Raw genomic sequence first — 24,852 nt, forward strand, 5'->3', positions numbered from 1 at the left:
CAGGCTTCTGTTCTTAATTACCCAACAGACTTTAAACAAAGCAACATCTGCCAAACTACCCACCATCCTCATCCACCTCCTCCCACCTCTTGCACACATCACATCATCGTCATCATTATTTTCTTGTGATGGTTGCAAATTCTTATAAATTTCCTTAAACTTTTCTGGATAACACATACTGTGACAGAAAAAAAAAGTTAATCCCCACATGTACATTTCAAAAATCTACAGTTTCAAATCTTCACCCCTCCCCTCTCCTCCACCCACCCACCCCGCCAATAAAAATAATCAAAACTGAACATAAAAACCAAAGCAAAATGTGAAAACACTAATAAGTTTTTTATATGATATTTTACTTATAGAAGCAAAGCATTTTCTCATATTAACTGATCTAAACAAACTTTGCCCCAAGATACTAAATCCATAAGTCTGCTATCTGGAATAACTGGATTCAGATCAGCTAAACATCCAGGACTGATTCCTACTCCAGACCTTTTCAATCAAAACATCAGTTAAATAGAACTGTTTCAGCAGTATTTGTGTAAACATTTTGCGATATTTTCAAAATGTAAGCAAAGCAGAATAGTGAAATGATCGCGTTTCCATTAGCTGATGGAATTTGACCACTGGGTTACATGTGGTCACTAGAGCTGTAAATCCAATAGACGGGAGTACAAAGACACTAATTCCTGCTAAATACTGTCATTTCGTAGTTGTTTTTTAATCCAACATTGCCATAATACTATCTTTTATACCTTTTACGCCTTCCATGTGTATGGCTTTGTCTAGCTTAGAATTTCATGTAGGGAACATGTAGAGAAACATGCGACACGACACCCAGGTCAGGTGTCAGGTCATAGAGAACCATCCCTGGTTCTCAAGACTAGGCACCTAAGTGGCTCTGCTCTTCTTTTTTTTTTTTTTTTTTAGATATTTAGATATACTTTAGTACACAGTAGTAGAGTTCTACCTTAGAATTGGAATGTATAATAAAAGATATACCTTACTGAATTTTCATGTGATGCTTTCTGTACTTTATGTGGGGGAAAGGTGTTTCAATTGCTGTTTTTCAAAATAAGACTTTTTGGAATTGCCTGAATACCACCTCACGTGAATGTAAGTTTATTTATGGAAAATTTGAGAGTCTATTCGAAATACACCTGTCTCCATTAAGCGCATTTTCAATTCACTACTTCAATTTGCACAGTTTTTAGGGTGATGGAAAACTGCCCAATGTGTGAACATCATAAGAAATTTGAAGCAAGAAGGTGACCAAAACCAATTCCAAAGACACAGCAAACACTTGGTACATGAGTCAGTCTTCCAGAAATGGTCATCCTTCAAAACGTCAACAGTACAACTCACTCTGGAAGTCAGGAAAGAGCCAAACACAAGATCCAAGGAGGTGCAGATCTTATTCCAAGATCAACAAACATCAACAAAAGGAAGATTTAAGTTTAATGTTCTGCACAAAATATAAACCAGTGCACTACCTAATGAAACAAATAAGTGATTTTATTTTTATTTCAAAAACAAGGCGTCCTCAGCGCTGCCACCACCGGAGGCACTGATTGGTCAGATAACCGGCACGTCACGCCCTCCACTCCTCCGCTCGCCTCTATGATTGGCCCGCCGAGCTGCCAGTCGAGCGGATGACGCCTCCTAGCGGCGGTCGGTAGGAGACCGTGGACAGCTCCTCCGTGAGGAGCAGAGCAGGAGCAGGAGGAGGAGCGGCTGGACATGGGGGAGCCGCAGCGCAGGCCCGCATGATCGAACGCGCTTTAGGAGCACCCACCGGGGGAGCGCACACAAAGCCGCCGAGCAGCCGACCCGCCCGGACCCAGCCCACAGAATTCCGCTCGCGCTGATGGACTGAGGACAGATGAATGAAGACTGCCTACAATAACGCCTATCGATGCCTGGCCAAGGACCTGGACGCGTACGCCATGAACACGGACATGACAATGGACGGCATTGGCAGCCTGCATGGCGGGGTGTCGGTGAGCTCCGTGGCCGCTGACGCGGAGCTGATGAGCGGCCACAATCCGCACCACGGCCGCGGGAGCTCGGCGGCGGCAGCGGCGGCTGCGTCCACCCTGCGGATCCATCAGGACCTGGCCGCCGCAGCCGCGTCATCCCGCTCCGCCATGGTGTCCGGCATGGCCACGATCCTGGACGGCACCGGGGAGTACCGGCCGGAGCTGTCGCTGCCACTGCACCACGCCATGAGCGTACCGTGCGACACGTCCTCTCCCGGGATGGGGATGAGCGGAACATACACCACCTTAACGCCGCTGCAGCCGCTGCCGCCCATCTCCACCGTGTCCGACAAGTTCCACCACCACCACCAGCGGCTCTCCGGGAACGTCAGCGGGAGCTTCACGCTCATGCGGGACGAGCGGGGACTGCCGGGCATGAACAACCTGTACAGCCCGTACCACAAGGACCACATGTCCGGGATGGGTCAGAGCCTGTCCCCGGTGCTGAGCAACGGCCTGGGCTCCATCCACAACACCCAGCAGGGGCTCCACGGCTACGGCACCGCGACCCACGGAGGCCACGACAAGATGCTCAACTTCGACGCGCACCACACCGCCTCCATGCTCGCCAGGACGGACCACCACCAGCACCGGGGCCTCGGCGGCCCGGCGGGCGGGATGATGCCGCATCTAAACGGTATGCATCACCCGGGACACCCGGCCGCGACTTCGGCGGGTCACCACCCCCAGCTTCAGTCTCCATCCCACGGGCACGTGATGGCTTCCACACGGGAACGACCGCCCTCCTCCTCGGGGGCGCAGGGGGCGAACGGCGCGGGCCAGCTGGAGGAGATCAACACCAAGGAGGTGGCGCAGCGGATCACGGCGGAGCTGAAGCGGTACAGCATCCCGCAGGCCATCTTCGCCCAGAGGGTGCTGTGCCGCTCCCAGGGGACCCTGTCGGACCTGCTGCGGAACCCCAAACCCTGGAGTAAACTCAAGTCCGGCCGGGAGACCTTCAGGCGGATGTGGAAGTGGCTCCAGGAGCCCGAGTTCCAGAGGATGTCGGCCCTCAGACTGGCAGGTAAGAGCCGGTGTGCTGGGTTTTGCTTTGGTGCTGGTCCAGATCACCCACGGCGGTGTGGTCGGATGAAACGTGGTCTGATTAACATTATCGATCAATAACAAACACGGATCGATCAGAAATGACAAGGTCACAAGGTTCCCCCCCAACGGTCACTGAGCCGTTAAACACGGTTTATGTTAAAGGTTCGTGAGAAAAACACACAATAAAAACATTAAATCAACGCAAATTTAATCCAAATAAATTTGTGTATTTCAAAAATAATCAATAATCTGAAAAAATATAAATACAAGTTATTTCCAGGTTTTCATATCTGGACATTTTGCACACTAGCAAACGAACAAACAGGTTCATTTTTAATTTTTCCTGTTTCGGAATATTTACTTTATTTTCGGTTTGATATGTTTAGCCGATTGGATTAAATCATTTACTTCCACGCAAACAACAAAAGTATTCAGAGTAACTGTGTTTCAGCAGCTGGACAAAAGTGACAGCCTAAAGTTTGATTTGAGATTAGTTTTTAAACACATTCAAAGATGTTTTAGGCGGTTTTAAACCAGTTTTTGTTCGATTGCAAACATTTAAATTTGTTTAGACATTTATTTGCTTAGTTATTGCCCCAATGAAACAGAAATGTTAATTTAATTGACACATAATCCGAATTCATCCATTAAAATAATTTTAAATGTAAATCAAACTGGATTGAAATTGTGTCGGCCTACAATTTAATTTGGATTTGGGTCTTTTATTTGCTCAGAACAAATAATCTGAAGAAGTATTTTGATTTCTGACCAAGTGTGATGGATATGATTTATTGTTTTCTTACATTTTCTAAACGAATCAATTATTCGATTCGCATGTTAACAGTTATTCTTTAAAATAACTTTACATCACTTTTAAACTGGTTTTAAATAATATCTGTTTTAAAAACTATTTTAAAGTGTCTATAAACAGTAAAGACGTTTAAGTGGATTTAAACTGTAGGTCCACATTTTAATTTGAATAATCTGAAGAAATGTTTGTGTTTTCTGCCGAAAAATGAACATTGTTTATTGTTTTTTGACATTTTATAAACAAATTAAATTATTTGACATGTTATCTGTTAAAGGGATTAATTGATATCAGTTAAATGGCAGTTGATTAGATAATGAGAATTACTGTTTTCTGTTTACTCTCCGTGTTGGTAATTATTTAGATAACGGTTAAGTGGATTGTTCTGGTGTCAAACCTGCGCACTGAACACTACGTAGCCAACTGTAGCGCTCCGCTGCGCCCTCTCGTGACAAAAACAAACAAACAAACGGTTTCTAACGGTTCCGTTCACGCCTGTAGGATCACTGGGGAAAAAAAAAACAAAACAAAAAAAACGGTGAAATTCCGGGGCTAAAGTGTCTGTATTTGCTGATTAACTCTTACAAAAGGGGAAGAAAACATCAGTAGAACCAAAGGAGGAATCGTTAAACTCGCCATTATGGGAAAAATAAAAATAGCAGATCCAAAGATATTCGACTGGTTTTTAACACTAAATTAATGGATTAATCATCACCATCTGTGTTGACAATCGAATAAACCAGTTATTAATAAATAGTCACATTAAAATAATTTCTCCTCTTTATTTCTGTTTTTTTTATTATTAAAACATTATTGATTGATTGATTGACAGTTTGAAAATTGATTTTTTTATTTATTTATTGAGGTGGGGGGTATGGGTCAGAAAAAAACTGAAGATGTTATGCTGTTTGTCAGGTTTTTTTAGAGATTAAATTAACATAGTTCAAAGTTTAAATTATTGTCACTGTTATAAAAACAACAAAACAGCACAGTGTCTCCCTGATCCGCATTGAATTACTTAAAAAATAATTAAATATCAATAAATAAAAAAGAATCATGAATAACTTATTTGCAGCTAAAATCAAGCTAAAACAGTTTTATTGCAAATCTCACCACTTTAGACCTGTTTATGATTGAGGAATGGTTGTTTAAAACCAGTTCAAACAGTAAATTAATCTGAAATCAGATTATCTGTCAATGAAAGCACTTTAAATCATTTTATGTTTCTTTGGAACTGTGGAAAGATGACGAAATCAGTAAGATCAAATCTGGTTTAAATTGGTTTTGAATGTGTTTGAAGCTGTTTATCTCAAATAAAACAGAGGAGGAGCAAATGATTAGTTGAAGTGTTAGTCAAATGAGTTTTTCCTGATAAATAACTTCAATAATTAAGCCACTTGTTGATGATTAACATGCAGTCAGCCGATTAGTTAATCAGTTTGAGCGATGTTACTTTGTTACTTTACTGAACTGAATTAATGCTTTCAGATGATTTGTCACAACATAATCACAATATTTAATCTTAGTTTGTTGTTTTTGTTTGTTTGTTTTTTTAAGAAAAACAAGCCAATAAATTCTTACTGGAGTTTCTGCACTTTTCATAAAAGTTTCCAAATGAAACATCTCTGAGGAATTACAGACAAATCTAATGGCAGCACATTCATGAAATATTGTCTCACCTTCTGTTCAATTTCACTTTTATTTTTTCCTGAATAATTTACCTGAAATCATTTGAGACAAAACAGCAGCGCTTTCATGGTCAAAGTACTTTACAGTGATGTCTCTCATTCACACATTCACTGATGTCATCGTGGTGTTTTTCAAGGCGTTCAGCTGCACACCTCCCTGGGTTCTGCATCTTTAACATATTTATAAAGAAATAACAGCATCAGTCTGGCTGCTAAAACAAAATCTGCTTCATTAATTCCTGCAACTTATTCTATATTGATCAAATTGTCGATTATTTCTGCAATTCATCAATAAATTGTTAATTTTTTAAAAATGCCAGAAAACAGCTTTGAAAAATATGACAGGAACAGTTTGTTTGAAATAAAAAAAAATTGTTTTGTTCTGCTAAAACGGCAAATCCTTACGTTTTTAGGTGACATAAAAACTTGTGGGGGGTGGGAGTGCAAAACCTCATTTCTGAGAAACTGAAAGCAGGTCAGATTTGATAGTTTTACGCAATAACGTGGTAATATTATAATATCTGTATCAGCGTTTCTCCATGTGATGTGTTTCAATGGACACACCCACATTTCACCTTGCTGCAGCAGATAGATGGTTACATTGGAGTAGTGGGTATGGACCACTTGTCTGTCTGGGTGGTTGCCATCCAGAACCAAAGACACTTCTGTAATGTGGTGGATGTCCCCAGACTGCCACATGAGCTGACTTAAATAATTATGTAATCAATTCTAAAAAGAAAAGAGTTGATTACATTGTAATTAATTCATTCAGAGAATACAACATTTATCATTTTAAGTTATTAGATCAAAATTTTGTGATAATCATAAAACCACATTTACAGAAGTCTATAACTTCTTCTTCACTGTATTGTGCCATGTAAGTACACACACCAGCCATTTGATTAGGTACATTAATGTCTATTTTTATTATTAGTTATTAGGTGTTCAATGGCTTCTTAACACAAATCATCCAATCACACAGCAGCAACTCAATGCATTTAGGTGTCTAGACGTGGTGAAGATGACTTGCTGAAGTTCAAACAGAGCATCAGAATGGGGAAGAAAGGGGGTTTAAGTGACTTTGAACATGGCAAGGTTGTTAGTGGCAGATGGGCTGGTCCATTTCAGAAACTGCTGATCTACTGGGATTTTTATGCACAACCATCTCTAGAGTTTACAGAGAATGGTCCAAAAAAGAGAAGATGTCCAGAGAACAGCAGCTGTGTGGATGAAAATGCCTCGTTGATGTCAGAGGTCATAGTAGAATGGACAGACTGGTTGAATGGACAACTGCGTGATGCCATCATGTCAGTATGGACCAACATATATGAGGAATGTTTCCAACACCTTGTTGTATGCCATGAAGAATTAAGGCAGTTCTGAAGATAAAAGGGATCCAACCCAGTGTCTCTGACCAAACGGTCCCCCCTAAAAATTGGTCTGCCCTGCCTTCACTGCGCATGTGTCATTAGCTGCAGTTCACAGATTTATCACCTCGTTTCTGCTTCAAACTGCACTCCATTCAACATCTATTTCAGCAACAGATATCTGAAGCTTTTGTACAACATTATTTCATCATAAAAGACAGATGAAGCGATCAGAGCGCCGCGGCTAAACGAGCTGCTTGCTGATGTGTTCACTGTGCGTCTGTCATTTCAAAGCGTCATGGAGTTTCACCTCGTTTCTGCTTAAAACTGACTTTGGAAATATTTAAGAGGTTTTACTTTGTCATCTGATGGTTAATAATCACATTAATCCATTTGATCGCTTTGGGTGATGAGACTCCTTCTCAGACGTACTGTTGTGGTCCAAAATGAGGCATACACAGTGTAGAAGGCGGGCCGATTTTTAGAGGCAGACCATTTGGTCGGCAACACTGGTATGAGCAAAGTGCACCTAATAAAGTGGCCAGTGAGTGTAAGTCCCTTTTGCTTCTCTCTTGTTTCACTCGGGGTCACCACAGCAGACCTGAGGTGGTGCAAGTTTTACGCGGGATGCCCTTCCTGATACACCTCCACATTCCATGGAGAATGGGGAAGGGTGGAACCTTTCTCTATACTTCAGAGTTCATGTAACAACAGTACACATTAATTTTTCATCTCCCTTTTCCTCTCTCCTTGTTCCTTTTCCCTCTGTCCTTGTTCCTTGGCCCTTTGTCCTTCTTCCTTGGCCCTCTCGCCTTGTTTCTTTTCTCTGTCCTTCTTCCTTTCTCCTTGTTCCTGGTCCCTTTGTCCTTCTTCCTTGTCCCTTTCTCCTTGTTCCTGGTCCCTTTGTCCTTCTTCCTTGTCCCTCTCTCCTTGTTCCTTTTCCCTCTGTCGTTCTTCTTTTTTACTCCGTCCTTCTTCCTTGTCCCTCTCTCCTGGTTCCTTTTCTCTTGTCCTTCTTCCTTGTCCCTCTCTCCTTGTTCCTTTTCCCTCTGTCGTTCTTCTTTTTTACTCCGTCCTTCTTCCTTGTCCCTCTCTCCTGGTTCCTTTTCTCTTGTCCTTCTTCCTTGTCCCTCTTTCCTCATTCCTTTTCCCTTTGTCTTTCTTTCTTGTCCCTCTCTCCTTGTTCCTTTTCTCTTGTCCTTCTTCCTTGTCCCTCTTTCCTCATTCCTTTTCCCTTTGTCTTTCTTTCTTGTCCCTCTCTCCTTGTTCCTTTTCTCTTGTCCTTCTTCCTTGTCCCTCTTTCCTCATTCCTTTTCCCTTTGTCTTTCTTTCTTGTCCCTCTCTCCTTGTTCCTTTTCTCTTTGTCCTTGTTCCTTTTTCCTCTCTCCTTGTTACTTTTCCTTCTGTCCTTATTCCTTTGCCCTCTCTCCTTACCTCCTTTTCCTTCTGCTCTGTGTTAGCTCAGAAATGTGCATGGTCGTTGTTCTTTTGTGTGCTGTCGATCTGAATCAACTCTTTGCTCCTTTTTTCTGACTCTCTTCTCTTCTGTAATTTTTGATGAGTGTAGCAACAGAACTTGCTTCAATTTCATGATCAACAACAAAACAAAGAGCCAATAGTGTCGGGGTCAAAGGTCAGTGCTGCAGCACTGAGACAATAGCAGCTACAAATATTCCCCTGACCCCGAAACAAGAAGGGCTGCATGCACGAGTCTGTCTGTCCGTGCATGTAGTTTCAGCACCACAGTAGATATCAGGTCCATCAGTGGGCAGTGAGACCAGCTTCATTGTTTTAGCGTCACCACAGTGGAGCTGCAAGGAAACATTTAAGGTGTGATTTCAGCAACAAATTTCTGCTTTATTTTGAAGGTAATTACATCAAAATCAGATGAAAGGAGCAGAAATTAAAGTCATTTCTCCGGAATGTTTCCAAGTCAATCACATCATCGTGTCTCAGAAAGAGCCAGGATCTGATGATGTCACCACAGTGTTTGACTGCAAAGAATTTACAACCAAATATTCAAAATGTCTCCAAATTATATTGCCCTTAAAACTGAGGGTCAAAATTTAAAAAGGTGGACTTTAAATTTTTATTCCAATTTCACTGTGGTGACACAGAGTCAAAAGGATGAATTTAATGTTACTGTCAGAGGAGCTAAACGATGCACCCAGAAAACAAATGAGATATGATAAAAAATAAACATCTCACATGTACGCAAATAAAGCCCCCGCGACCCAACTCCAGATAAAGCAGAAGAAAATGGATGGATGGATATATTAAACTAGCGTGTTGCCCATGGGGATCCATGGGCTCTAGATTGGGCAGTGTTTATAAAATAGGTAGCTGACATTTTTCAAGGGTGGTAATAAATTAAGCAACGTTTGTATAATCAGTTTGAATGTGTGTGAGTCCAGAATGTTTTTAGAACCTTAGACCGCAACAGTTTTTAGAAAAACCCAACCTTTTATTTCCTGTTAATTATGCAATTTTTAAATGTTAATTTACTATATTAATGTATTTATAGATTGTTTAGGTTCTTGTTATCATATACACACTATTATTATTATTTTATTATTACTTCTGTTTTGTCATTTGTTTTTTTAAATGGACCACAATGGAAGTAAGTGTTTTCACTTTGTGTGACATCCATGTATTTTTAAAATATTTACAATTATATTATGTACTTACATTGAACTTACTCAATAAAATCACTCACCGCACTCATACTTTTAATATAACAATGACTTACCGCCCCCTGCTGGAATGGTGTGTGAGTGCAGAATGTAATTAGCAACTTCCATTGTTCATTGTTAGCTAATAGCATAGCTTCTCCAAAAATATTAGTCCAATCAATCTTCCTTTTTGTCAGCGTTCATCCTTGATCCAAAATACATAAGCATACCAAATGGCAGATGTCAACTCTCCCCAGTTTCTCTGTGATCAAAGTTACACACATGCACAGCGTTTTGTCTTTCCCACATTCTGCCGCAAGCAGGTGCTTCTAGTTTTAGATGGGAAGAAACAAAGACATGGCAGAAGACATCAAACATGCTACAGTTTTCAGTCATGGTACCGGCAAAATGAAACTTAACTGACTCATGTTAACAGCAACACGAGACTTAACGAAACTGACTAAACCAATTCAACTACAAAAATACAATAAATCAACAACACTAACAACGCGGTTAAACTAACATGAACTACAATAACATTTAAAACCCCAAAACCCTGAACTCCCATGGTGCAGTGCAGCACAGCAGCCATTGTTTGCTGGTTAGCTATAATTGCTAATTTCTCCGAAAATATTTGCCCTATCAACTTTCTGTTTTTGCAGCGTTCATCCTTGACCCAAAATACACAAGCATACCAAACAGCAAACATAAGCTCTCCCCGGTTTTTGCGTGATTGAAGCCATAGACACGCACGCACGCACGCACACACACAGAGGCCACTTGGGTATCGTAATATGGATTAAAAAGAAAAAAAATTATATCTGACATGTAATAGGAATGCTGCTACAACATGTTCAACCGGCACTGAATCTGAAATCAGAATGCTGTCAAAGATTCAGCGGACAGGATTTCTGTGTTTCTGTGTCTCCTTCCACTCACCTCCTCACTCTCTCTAAGGGTTGTTTTTTTTTTTTGGTGGTGGTGGTGGGGGGGGGTATTATGTGATCACCCAGGGCCGCAGGGGGATTGAACACAAGAGCAGAGGCAGCAGCGGCCCCATGAATTATTGATGGGAATCTCTGCGTGACCCGCCTCAGTCTGCTCGCTCCTCATCTTCACCTCATACACCGGGTTAACCAGGCAGGAGCAGGAGGAGGAGGAGAAAGAGGAGGTGCAGGCCATTGTTTAGTCGCAGGACAGTCAATGAATCAAAAAGAAAAAGATGCAGAAAACCGAGTTATTGATAGATCAGCAGAATAGAATCAAAAATGGAACAGAAAGAGAGAAGGTGATTGAAAGCAATCTGGTATAACATAAAAAACTTACAATATAAAATAACAATATACATATTAAAAATATATTTAAAAAATTAAAAAGAAGAGAAAAAGACAAGATAACTGAAAAGAAAATTTAATTCAATTTCTGTGTGGAGTTTGCATGTTCTCCCCGTGTCTGTGTGGATTTCCTCCGGACACTCCAGCTTCTGGGGAGCATTAGCATGGCTAAAAGCCTTCAGCTTCCCTACTACTCGGCTCCTCCTCGTTGAATGGAACATTCCATCTTTCACCAAATGAAATATTCTTTCCAGTACACAAATGAAAAAGCATTCATTATTTGTTTTATATAACACCTAAAATAGATCCTTGTCATTTGGTATTTTATTAATTTATAAACAAGAGAAAGGGACTTACATTTTGGTGTGCGTTGCTGGTCCTTTGACGTCAAGAGTTGTTAAATAGTCGAACACAAATTTTAAGTAGGAGTCCAGTCCAATCCAAAATTGTTCTGTCAACTTGCAAAAATAGTCAGATAGTTCAAAAACAATCCAGTGTAGTGCATATCTGATGCTGTGCATTGACTTCTTCGTGTACAGACTACCATCTGCTTTCCTCAGTCCAGCGAAAAATCTCAACCGAAATTTGTGGAGCTTTTCATTCGACAGCGCTTGTATTTCAGCTACAGACGTCCCAGCAAATACTGCAAATGCCTCCAGAAGGCTTATGGCATAATGATGAAAATAATAAGCTTGTTCAAGTCGCTTACCTAACCCTGTCACCACAACAAACGGCGCCATGTTTGTTTTTAAGATAAGCACCATCACCGCTAATGTGAGTGCCCCCGGTTGGATGCATGCTAAACAGCACCAAAATTGCACGGTAAATGGAACACAATGGCAAATCGTACAAATAATCCATATAACAGAATAGAAAAGATTAGAACCGATGATCACAGAATATGAGTAGAAAATATCAGAACAGATGATCACAGATTAGAACAGCTGATCACAGAATATGAGTAGAAAATATTAGAACAGATGATCACAGAACAGAACATATGATCACAGAATATGAGTAGAAAAGATTAGAACAGATGATCACAGAATATTACAGAATAGAAAAGATTAGAACAGATGATCACAGAATATTACAGAATAGAAAAGATTAGAACAGATGATCACAGAATAGAACAAATGATCACAGAATATAAAAGAATAGAAAAGATTAGAACAGATGATCACAGAATATAACAGAATAGAAAAGATTAGAACAGCTGATCACAGAATATAACAGAATAGAAAAGATTAGAACAGCTGATCACAGAATATGAGTAGAAAATATTAGAAGAGATGATCACAGAATAGAACAAATGATCACAGAATATAACAATAGAATAGAACAGATGATCACAGAATATAACAATAGAATAGAACAGATGATCACAGAATATAACACAATACAATAGAAGATCACAGAATATAACACAATAGAATAGAACAGATGATCACAGAATATAACAATAAAATAGAACAGATGATCACAGAATATAACAGAATAGAAAAGATTAGAACAGATGATCACATTAGAACAGCTGATCACAGAATATGAGTAGAAAATATTAGAACAGATGATCACAGAACAGAACATATGATCACAGAATATGAGTAGAAAAGATTAGAACAGATGATCACAGAATATTACAGAATAGAAAAGATTAGAACAGATGATCACAGAATATTACAGAATAGAAAAGATTAGAACAGATGATCACAGAATAGAACAAATGATCACAGAATATAAAAGAATAGAAAAGATTAGAACAGATGATCACAGAATATAACATAATAGAAAAGATTATAACAGCTGATCACAGAATATGAGTAGAAAATATTAGAAGAGATGATCACAGAATAGAACAAATGATCACAGAATATAACAATAGAATAGAACAGATGATCACAGAATATAACAATAGAATAGAACAGATGATCACAGAATATAACACAATACAATAGAAGATCACAGAATATAACACAATAGAATAGAATAGAACAGATGATCACAGAATATAACACAATAAAATAGAAAAGATGATCACAGAATATAACAGAATAGAAAAGATTAGAACAGATGTTCACAGAATATGAGTAGAAAATATTAGAACAGATGATCACAGATTAGAACATATGATCACAGAATATGAGTAGAAAAGATTAGAACAGATGATCACAGAATATTACAGAATAGAAAAGATTAGAACCAATGATCACAGAATAGAACAGATGATCACAGAATATAACACAATAGAATAGAAGATCACAGAATATAACAATAGAATAGAACAGATGATCACAGAATATAACAATAGAATAGAACAGATGATCACAGAATATAACAATAGAATAGAACAGATGATCACAGAATATAACACAATAGAATAGAACAGATGATCACAGAATATAACACAATAGAATAGAACAGATGATCACAGAATATAACACAATAGAATAGAACAGATGATCACAGAATATAACACAATAGAATAGAATAGAACAGATGATCACAGAATATAACACAATAGAATAGATTAGAACAGATGATCACAGAATATAACACAATAGAATAGATTAGAACAGATGATCACAGAATATAACAATAGATTAGAACAGATGATCACAGAATATAACAATAGATTAGAACAGATGATCACAGAATATAACACAATAGAATAGAACAGATGATCACAGAATATAACACAATAGAATAGAATAGAACAGATGATCACAGAATATAACAGAATAGTTTTTGCAGTCTGTCTTCAGAGTCCAACTGAGCTGAAAATGTGAATGAGTGTCTGCAAATATTTTCCGTTTTGTGCGTCCTGCAGCGAGCAGACACTCTGTGAATTATTAATGATTCAGTGCCGGCTTGTTTCCAGTGTTTCTTCTCTAAACGGCTGTAGATTGTCTTTACGATCAGTAACGATGATTTCATGCTGCTGATGTTTGGAACTGAGAGATTTGACAGAAATTGTGTGGTCCCATCGGATAACACATCTCTCCATCCATCTGTCCATATGTCTGTCCGTCCGTCTGTCCATATACCTGTATGTCTGTTTGTCCGTCTGTCTGTATGTCTGTTTTTCTGTCCGCCCATCTGTCTGTATGTCTGCCCATTCATGTCTGATTGTCCATCTGCCATATGTCTGTCCGTCCATCTGTCTGTGTATCTGTCTGTATCTCTTTGTCCATCTGTCCATATGTCTGTATGCCTGGCCATCTATATGTCTGTCTGTCTGTCCATATGAGTGTTTGTCTGTGTGTCTGTTTGTCTGTCTATCACTTTGGGTGAGACATCTCACCAGATGGGCAACGTGTCATTATTCAGAATGGGTCAACGGGTCTTCACCAGAACGCGAACTTACTGAGAGTTTGCATCGGATTCAATACCAGTGAACTTTGACACGTTAATTTGAACCAATCACAAGTCATCTTACATGCATGAAATATTGGCAGCTTTATATATGGTCGCGGGACATTTTATATCATCCCATTTCAGTAATGTATTTACATAATTCTTCTCTACTAAAGTTTTCTAAAAACTTTGTAGGTTTCACACTGGATAATTTGTACATTCTCTTCACGTAATTCTATCCTCATTTGTGACGTAGTCCCCAAGCTAGCTAGCATGCCAATTAGCTTAGCCAAATTAGCTAATTCAAGTCGATAACGTGTTTGGTTTTAAAATGCATGTGTGGAGTTATTAACCTGTTTTGCCCAGTTAGTGATTTCAGTGAAATAATTTAATCTGTTTTGACATTATATATTGGTGTTTGACAATTAGCGACTCACTGACAACACAGTAGCTGCTGCAGACACAACAGGAAGTCATGTCACTGAGCTTGTAGTCCCACCCACTTTGGACCACAGTGGACATAAAATGTGTGTTGCCTGACTACAGAGTGATGCAGTATCATTGATGCATTAAGAAAATAAAATGTCAGTCAGAAAATGATAGATAATTAAATCCATGAGAGAATGTTAGTGTACATGTGTTTTCTGTTTTTTATTTCAGTTGTCCAGGTAGGCCTGGACAGATCTGTGGTTTGGTGGATCCAGAGACACACAGCACCAGTGCACGGTACCAGACTGGACTTGTGCACCTTAATAACTGGTACTGCGGTTAGTCACCAGGGGGCGATAATGTCAGTTTGGCTTCACTTTTAACCCTCTCAAGGCAGACGTTGCAGATTTGCAACAGCTAAATATCTGATTTTTCCTGTTGCTAAAAATTAATTTGAGCCTGAGTTGGTTAAAGAGTTTTTGCATACAGTCTATGTAAAGGGGCAGACTGTGTGTTTGTGGTTTTTATGGTGTTTCAGCCGGTGTCCGGCTCTAAAATGCGCTGACAGTCAGCCCAGGCCTGAAAACGCTCGCTGCAGCACCGCGGCAGAATATCTCAGAAATGAAGTAAAGATTTTTGGTTACAAGTGTCTACACTGATTACAGTGTTCCAGCAGTGGTGATTAGCGGGCCATTTGAGCTGTTCGGGTTCAGAGGAGAAAATGGTCCTGTCGCCATTTTATTACAGTGATCAAATCAATCGTGGCACCTGGAACCTGAAGTTGGTGAGGCGGAGCGCCGCAAGAATACACACAAGCCAAAAACACACACGGGAGGGTTCAAAGAAACATTTCGTATATTTCACTTCATTCTGTTGACACGCACAAACAAGAAACTTGGTTCCATCTTATATCAATAAAATCTGCAGTAGGGGACATTTTCCATCACAAGTTTGTCTGATTGGGGACCACATGAAAAATGCAAAAAACCCACAGTGATTCTGACATTGACTTTTATCCCATTGCAGACAGTAAAAACCAACAATATATATTTTTTTTGGGTCAACTTCATTTTATTTGTTAATATTCATTCATGCCTGCATTTCAGGCCTGCAACACCCCCCCCCCAAACAAAAAATGAATAAATAAATGAACAAAAGCATTACCCACTTTGTAACATTGCCATGCCTTCTTACAACACTTAAAAGATGCACTCTAAACCCGAATGTTCAAATAAATTAAAAATATTAAGTAGTGTAAACTAAAAGAATTAAGAAATTATATATGGAAATATTTGAGTTGACTTAGTGAACACTTTAGCAGGGGTGGTGGCCAAGTGGTTAGTGCACTTGGTTTTTGTGCAGAAGGTTCCTGTTTCAAACCCCACCCATGCCACATTTCTTTATGTAATGTGGAGCTGCGTCAGGAAGGGCAATCTGGTGTAAAATTTGTGTCAGCTCAACATGCAGGTCCACCTCGGATCTGCTGTGGTGACCCTGGGTGAAAAACAAGGGAGCAGCTGAAGGGACTTACTTTTACTTAATGAATGCTTTAATTTAATTGTAATCATAAGGTACAAGTAGCAAATAATCAGAAGTTTTAAGTTCTGGGAACAACTGACTAAGTTTATGAATTCAAAAATATTGTGACAACTGATTACCTCAGTATTTTTGAGTTCTGCTAACTTGTTTGGGTTTACAGTGTGTTTTGGTCTTAAGGACACCATGAGATGAAGCGTTTCAGCTGTTACTTTGTCCCATTCTTCCTGCAAACACGTCTTAAGGTGTCCAACAGTTTGGGTTTGTCACTGTTGCATTTTCTTTTCAAAATTAAAAATTTTGAAAAGAAACATTACAAAGGCAGTCATGCCTTTGTAATGTGTGCAGAATGTGATTTTTTAGTCTTGTTGAAAAATGCATGGACGTCCCTGGGAAAGATGCCTTCTTGAAGCCAGTATACGAGCTCTGTTAGAAAAGTATTGTACCTTTTTATTTTTTTCAAAAACTATATGGATTTGATTCATATGTTTTTACGTCAGCCAAGCTTGAACCTTTATGCGCATGCGTGAGTTTTTCCACGCCTGTCGGTCCTGACTCCACACAGCGATCCGTTTAGAAATGATGTGGTGGTTTCTGCCTCTCGATGGCGGCTCGGAGCGCGGCGCGCCGTGTGCCATTGTGGGCCATCCTTAAAGCTGTAGTAACACTCCTTATTCTCTGTGAAGCCCGTAAAATTTTCACCGAAAACCAGATAAATTTTCCGAATGGTTTCCAGCTGCCTGTCTCTAACAGTTTCTGAAAAAATTCTGATGGAAAAAAAGCCCAAATCATTCCGCCATTTCCTCGCAATGAAACAACGACGAGAGGGGTGGAGCAGTGCTTACTCAAAGCCTGCCCACAGGCGAACGACGCAACCAACAGGCGTGGAAAAACTCACGCATGCGCACGAAGGTTCAAGCTTGGCTGACGTAAAAACATATGAATCAAATCCATATAGTTTTTGAAAAAAATAAAAAGGTGCGATACTTTTCTAACAGACCTCGTATGTTGCTCTAAAATCTCAGTGTACTTTTCTGCATAAATGCTACATCACAGAAGTGTAAATGACCTTTGCCTAGAGCAGTGACACAACCCTGACTTTTGGACTTGTTGCTGATAACAGTCTGGATGGTCCTTTATATCTTGACTCCAGAGGACATAGTGTCTATTTCTTTGGAGAAAAAAAAAGATCTGGAATACTGATTCATCTGACCACAGCACACATTTCCACTGTGTGATGGTCCAACCCAGATGCCTCTGAGCCCAGAGAAGTTAACGGCCCTTCTGGACAAGGCTAACATAAGGCTTCTTTTTTGGGGGGGATCTGATGTGGCGACACTGAGTGAACACAAGGGAGCAGTCAAAGAAACTTACTAAAGCCTGTTGCTTGACAAATGTTTCCCCAAAGTAATCCCTTGCCCACATGGTTATATCAGCTATTGACGAATGACCCTTCTTGATGCAGTGCCGCTTGAGGGATTGGAGATGACAGGTGTTCAACTTGGGCTTGCGCCCTTGCCCTTTACACACTGAAATTCCTCCAGATTCCTTGAATCCTTCAATGATATTCTGCAGAAATATTCTGTAGAAATATACAAATTCCTTCCAGTCTTTATTTGAGGAGCATTGTTTTTAAACATTTCAATAATTTTGTTGTGCATTCATTTACAAACCTCAAAGAATAAGCCTTTTGTGAATACTGCCTTTGTATCAAATCATGATTACCTGTTTGAAATATCATTCTATAATTTTGTAACTTCATTACAAGCCCAAAATTGCCCCATCTCAATTTTTTTGGAATGTGTTGCAGGCCTGAAATACAGAAAAATATATATATGCAAATTAAGTGAACCACATAAAACAAGAAATATCTTGGGTTCATACTGTCTGCAATGGTGTAGAATCAAAGTAAATGTAAGAATAAATGTTTTTTATTCATTTATTTATTCTATTTCCATACCATCCTAACAGTTTCTGATTTGGGGCTGTAAATATACGCCGTGTATCTTTAAATTGTTGTTGGTTAATGAACTTTTGTCGCTGTTTTGTGGTTGTTTAGTCTGTAGTCTGTGTGAGGAGTGACTTGTGGATAATTAAAAACTGTTCACACCTCCACCCTCCAATTACAACCAGCCCATGGCCCCGCCTCCTCTCTGGGCTTCATTAGTATTGGTGTCACGGCGATTGAAATAAGTCAGTCCGAAGGCGTAATGATCAGTGACAGGCAGGTCGGTTCTGTCAGACTGCAGCCAGGATTTATGGTGGAAGACAACAAATTAAAGGTCTGAGCTCAGCAAAGCTATTAATAAAAATAAAAAAACACAACAAAAATAATTACACAATAGTAAAAACATGTGGCAGCACAACAGTATATTTAATAGTAAAATATATATATATACTGAACAAAAATATAAACGCAACACTTTTGCTTTTGCTCCCATTTTGCTCCCATTTTGTATGCCAATTGCACACTCCCTCAAATCTTGCGACATCTGTGGCATTGTGCTGTGTGATAAAACTGCACCTTTCAGAGTGGCCTTTTATTGTGGGCAGTCTAAGGCACACCTGTGCACTAATCATGGTGTCTAATCAGCATCTTGATATGGCACACCTGTGAGGTGGGATGGATTATCTCAGCAAAGGAGAACTGCTCACTATCACAGATTCAGACTGGTTTGTGAACAATATTTGAGAGAAATGGTGATATTGTGTATGTGGAAAAAGTTTTAGATCTTTGAGTTCATCTCATACAAAATGGGAGCAAAACCAAAAGTGTTGCGTTTATATTTTTGTTGAGTGTATTTTTCCAGTTAAAAATTTTATGGTTATAATGATTATTGGTTATAATTTGTACTTTCAATAACAACAACAATAATCATCATCATCACTATACGTATTTTTATTACCTCCGCCAAGGAGGTTATGTTTTCGGTCGCGTTTGTTTGTTTGTCTGTCTGTCTGTCTGGATAACTCAAAGTTTGAACGGATTTTGATGAAATTTTGTGTGGTTGGAGTGGTTGGAAATGACAAGAGGAACAAATGATGAAATTTTAGTGGTGAGCCGGATCACGATCTATCAAACAACAAAGTTTGGTGATGATCGGATCCGGATTCCGGACCTGGTGATCCAGAATATGCAAAAATATAGGGAAAATAGAAAATGTGTCAGTGTGAGGTGACAAATGAAGCTAGAGATGCACAACTAACACCAAATTGTAGCTGAATCTGTACTGATTCAGTAAGGTGTCATCAGATTTCATGTAGCTTCAAATGATATGAAGCGAGATCCAGAAGAAAAACGCCATTACCGAAAAATCGTTTTTATACAATAACTTTTGAACTAACAAAGACATAAAAGTGATTCCAAGTTCTAGTGGTATGTTTTCATGGTCAAGGATGTCAAATATAAAGGAAAGAAAAGTGTATGTATCATAGTTTTGGTTGTAACACTGAATTGTTGAATAGATCACTGACCCTATGGCCTTGTTTAGAGAAGTGTTTCATAAATGTTAAAAAAAATTAATATATTCGCAGTTTAGTTGAATAATAAATTGAATTTTGTCTCTTATTTGTTTTTGTCTATAAGCACATGCAATATCAATATCAGTGCTCAGATGACAGTAGCTTCTGGGAAAGGTGCAAGTTGCAATAAACTGTGATGCCAAGCACTAAGGATACATGCTATCCAGTCACAGCAGATGAAATTTTTTTTTACTACTGAGAAAACATCATTGTTAGACTTTTTTAGGTTCAATGATTCCACGGCGTGTAGATGTTATGGCGTCAGAGACCCCATGGCCTTGGCAGAGGTTTGCACTCTCTGAATGCTTCTAGTTTTATTTTATTTTTTTGTTAATTTGCTTATTTATTGCTTGATGTGATTTTACATTTGACGGATTTGTCCAATATGCATGCCAAAATAATGACCAGTTTTGGTCCAGTAATGATAATAATAATAATAATTAATCATGACATTTTAAAAATTCACACTTCTACAGAGTTTAACCATTTAAATAAAAAAGACAACATTGTTGGTGTCAGTGGTGCTTCTTATTTGGATTTTCTGTCAGCACATCACCACCCCCATTAAAAAACACACATTAGGTTAACAACAGTAACAGGAGGTCAATGGTTCGTGTGTTTGATCCCTGACCCTGATTGTGGCTGGGTGCTGATATGTTCTTGAGCAAGCCTCTGAAGTCCTCAGCACTGCAGAGTGTTAACGTGCTGCTTACGGTTTAATGTCGGTTTGACGCGGTCCCTCATTTTCTTGGTTTGTTTGTTTGTTTGTTTTTCTCTGTGTGTTTGTGAGAGCAGCTGTTTGGGGCTCAACCGTGTGGATGGATGTGGATCGATGGCTCTAATCCTGAGCAGATTAAAAGAGCTTTAATACTGGCAACGATAACGTAAACGGTGCAGACCCAGATCTCATTGATCTGTAGGAACCTGATCCAGACCAGTTCCAGGAAGAGGGAGAGGGGGAGGGATGGGGAGAGAAGCTCGAAATGCTTCACAGTAAATAAATACAAAAAGCTTTATGTGCATGTTAAGCATGCAAATTAATAACAGTGAGATCTGTTATTGATTAGCTATTGATTTGCTGTTGAATTGTTAGCGTTGAGCCATTTTCTGAAACCTAATGAAAATATATGTTAGACTAAGACCTCATTAATATTTGGTGATGGACCTGATGTAGATCAGGAGTTCATTATCACTTATGATAAGAAGAACATTTTGTGGCTCCATCAAATTGTTAAAAGTAAGTTCCTTTGACATTTCCCTTGTTTTCACTCGGGGTCGCCACAGCAGACCCGAGGTGGATCTGGATGTTGATGCGGTAGAATATTTACGCTGCAGGCCTTCTGACACAACTCCATATCGGAGAATGGGCATTGGTGGGGTATGAACCTGGAACCTTCCACACTGGAAACAAGTGCATTTAATCACTTGGTCACCGTCCCTGCAGTGAATTATTAGAAGATAAAGTAAAAAAGCTTTAATTGGACCAAAGCAACATCATAACAAACACACCATATGTCAGAAATATCAAGGGATGTTCCAGATCCAGGTTCCCCCCCCCCCCCGTACATCCACAAACTAATGGCAATGCACCAATGCCATGTGATCATGTGAATGGACTTGTTGATGTTGGTGGAAAGGCCATCAGTGAAGAACTGATTATGTTTTTGGAGTTATGCTATGATGATGTCAATTTTTTTTTAATCTGGGTAACACTTCACATTATGATGTCATAAAAGAACAGCCACTGCAAAGCAGCTCACATTGATGTCAAAGCAACATGACTTTTTTTTGGTGTTCAGCGCCCACGTACTACAAAATGGCAAGTGTTCTCAAACGTTCACAGGCACAGTGTTGGTGTCTTGCTATTGTGTGGCAGCAGAAAGTGACTGCACCCTAGTCCAACAAAAACCTGGTCTTAAGTCAAGTACAGAGTTTTTCTGAAATTTATAGGACACAATATTCAAAAACACGTGCACACTCTGCTTGTTTACACAACAAAACTGAACTGAAAACATGTAAAACAACCATAGGAAACACTGATGCAATGTTAAAAAAAAAAAAAAATAGTTGAGAATACTTAAAATTTGCAGGCAACAGTCTGCACTAAGACTTTAATGTTGTGCCGATAATGAACTATATACTATAACATATATTTCATCATCGGCACAACATAAAAGTCTTAGTGCAGACTGTTGCCTGCAAATTTTAAGTATTCTCAACTATTTTTTTTTACAGTGTGGATAAATGTGAACCTTCATCTCACTGCTTCATTGCTTCACCTCAGGGAAATTTGGTCTTGTGCTTTGACATGTTAAATAATCAGAAAACCAGGTTGCTGGTGCACTCTGGGTGTAATCTTAATCTGATTTGGTGATTTCATGTTATTCCGAAAACACGCCCATGACTAATTAAGAAATTAATTGGTGGGGATAGGTGATTAGGCTCCATGCAAGGACCATTCTTAACAGGATTTAGTTCCAGATCCATCATTTTGGTCATGTATGGTTCATGTCCCTTAGGACAATCCGGCACCCAGGTGCTGAGTGACGCCAAGGACACGCCCACATGTCACCTGGCTGCAGTTAGTGGGTTATTTTCACGAGGTGGACATCACAAGGTGCCACTGGCCTGCCTGAGTGGTTACTAGTCTAGATCTGGGATCAGATAGACTGGTGGGTGTTGTTGCTTTTTTTTTTGGGGGGGGGGGGGGGGGGGGGTCGAAAGCATGAACAGCTGCAGTTTGATGTGTTTTAGATAAATGGCTTTGAAGGGAATTCTCCTCCTCCATCTGATTGGGCCTCCTAAGTGGATTTATTCAAGTCAATCTGTCTGTTATTAGGTTATGCTTCATATTCGATGGATCAGATCCGATTGTAGATGGATCAGATCCGATTGTAGATGGATCAGATCCGATTGTAGATGGATCAGATCCGATTGTAGATGTTCCAGCCTTTAACACAGACAGGTTCAGCAGGAAAGAGGAGGAAAAACAAATACAAAATAAATCGTTAAGTTGTTGTTTTGTTGTCACATGCTGTCATTACAGGAGTCTGCAAGATGGTGCCGCCATCAGTCTGCTTTCCTCTTTATTCAGATAAAAAAAAAAAAAAAAAAAAAATTCAGGGTTGAATTTGTCCATTTTCTTCATGAATTGTGGTGTATTTTGAATACCGTTGGTTGGTATCGGGATGTTAGCTGCCGCGGTGGAACCCGTCCAAACATTCGGTGCAAATGTGCTTGTCCATGTTTGTGACCAACATTAAAACTCATTTAGCTGATTCATCCGTGTATAGATTCTCTTTTCGATTATAATGTTTTTGATCACTCTGTCACCTTTCCTCTAGCGCCACCATCAGGTCAAAGCGCGTAACAAACACTGAAATCTACCCGAGATAACAACTCAGCAGAGAACGAGGATGTAATAAAGTAAAAATCCAACAGCAAATATTCAGTAAGAAATAAATTGGTAATAATTGTTGTTTTTATAATGGTAAAAGTTCATTTAGAGATATATAAAATATTAAAACTTTTTCAGAAATGTTTTTGGGACATTTCATTACAAAAAAACATTAAGTGTATCTGATTTTTAATTGTTTAAAGCTTTTCAGATTAAACGAGGCTATAAAGTCATTTTAAATCTTTTTTCCCCCCTGTATTTAAGTAACTGTCACTAAACAGTTCAGACTTTTTAAAGACTTTATTCAGTGATACCTGATGAACTGGTATTGATTTGCTGGTCCTTTGTCCTTTTAAAAGGGTCCGGTCCAGTTCTGATTAATCACTGATTACAATAGAATGTATTGATCAGAGAATATTATCTGTGAGCCTGTGAAACAAGACAGACTGAAAAAAACCCAACACTGATAAATGTTAACGGATCATCTATTAGTCTAAACACTGACTCATCCTTACTGTCAACACTCAGCAGGTTAAAGGTTAAAGGTCGCTGCAGTGGCTCGGGAGTGCTGCACGGATACTTCCTGACATCATCACACTCTCATTTATTTATTATTGTTTTTATTTCTGTTTGTTAGATTGGTTTGCAGGATCTTATTTTCACCAAAATGCAGTGAAAAGGTCCAGTTTGACCTCAAATAGAAAATTGTTCACTTTTGGGGCAAAGCCACAAAACAGGATTTAATATGAATATTTTTTATGAACTTTGTGAAAATGTTGAATTTGAACTAGAATAGATCACATTAAAGTTTAGGGCAGTGCCCTAAACACAAAGGGGCGGGGCTGTAGATGACATCAAAGTCCTCTGAGGCCACTTCCTCATCCGGTCAATGACATCACTTACTGAGTGGAAGCTGTGATTGGCCAGTGTGTTTCTCCTAGTAAACATGCTGGAGATGGATTACAGTGTGTGTGTGTGTGTGTGTGTGTGTGTGTGTGTGTGTGTGTGTGTGTGTGTGTGTGTGTGTGTGTGTGTGTGTGTGTGTGTGTGTGTGTGTCAGATGAGTGACAGAGCAACTTTATAATCACTTTATAATCTGTATGAATGATGACATCACTGCCCCCCCACACACACACACACACAGCAGAAAGCATTACTAAATTAACAGTAAACTCGACCATTCTAGCGTGCAAGTGTTTCCAAGAAAGGATCCAAGAAAATCTCAAAATGTAGACAAATTGTAGAATTTTAAAATTCTACAATAAAAAGAGAAATTTAAAGTTTGCTGAAGATTTAAAATATCATCAAACTCTGACTTTTTTTGGGGGGGATTTGTTTTTGTTTTGTTGTTGTTGTTGTGTTATATATATTTATATATATTTGTGTTATATATAATTATAAATCCACACATTCAGTGTGAAAACACAAATTCAATCTGAGGAGAAATAACCACACGTTCAGCCATAGGTTCTAACCATCTGTCTTTTGATTGTCTGAAAAAATGATGCCCAGGTTTGAGATGGTCATTGTATCAGGGAACAGAGAAGGGTTCTTCTGATTTTGGTAATCACTTGGCTTCAATTTTTTAAAAAAAAAATCTCCCTTTGATCTTATTCTTTAACATTCTCTCCTTATGACATCACAAAGATCAAAGAC

The 24,852-nt window shown here is 39.2% G+C and overlaps 1 protein-coding gene across 1 annotated transcript in view; it reads left to right on the forward strand.

The window, feature by feature from the left end:
• The first annotated feature begins 1,708 nt into the window (after nucleotides 1-1,708).
• onecut2 (one cut homeobox 2) overlaps nucleotides 1,709-24,852 on the forward strand; it is a 38,545-nt gene continuing 15,401 nt past the window's right edge. Inside the window, exon 1 of the mRNA XM_034192569.1 lies at nucleotides 1,709-3,063. Within this exon, the coding sequence (XP_034048460.1) occupies nucleotides 1,887-3,063 (1,177 nt within the window). The 5' untranslated portion in view covers nucleotides 1,709-1,886. The remainder of the gene's footprint in view (nucleotides 3,064-24,852) is intronic.

The sequence above is a fragment of the Thalassophryne amazonica genome, chromosome 17 (assembly GCF_902500255.1).
Source record: "Thalassophryne amazonica chromosome 17, fThaAma1.1, whole genome shotgun sequence".
NCBI classification, from domain to species: Eukaryota; Metazoa; Chordata; class Actinopteri; order Batrachoidiformes; family Batrachoididae; genus Thalassophryne; species Thalassophryne amazonica.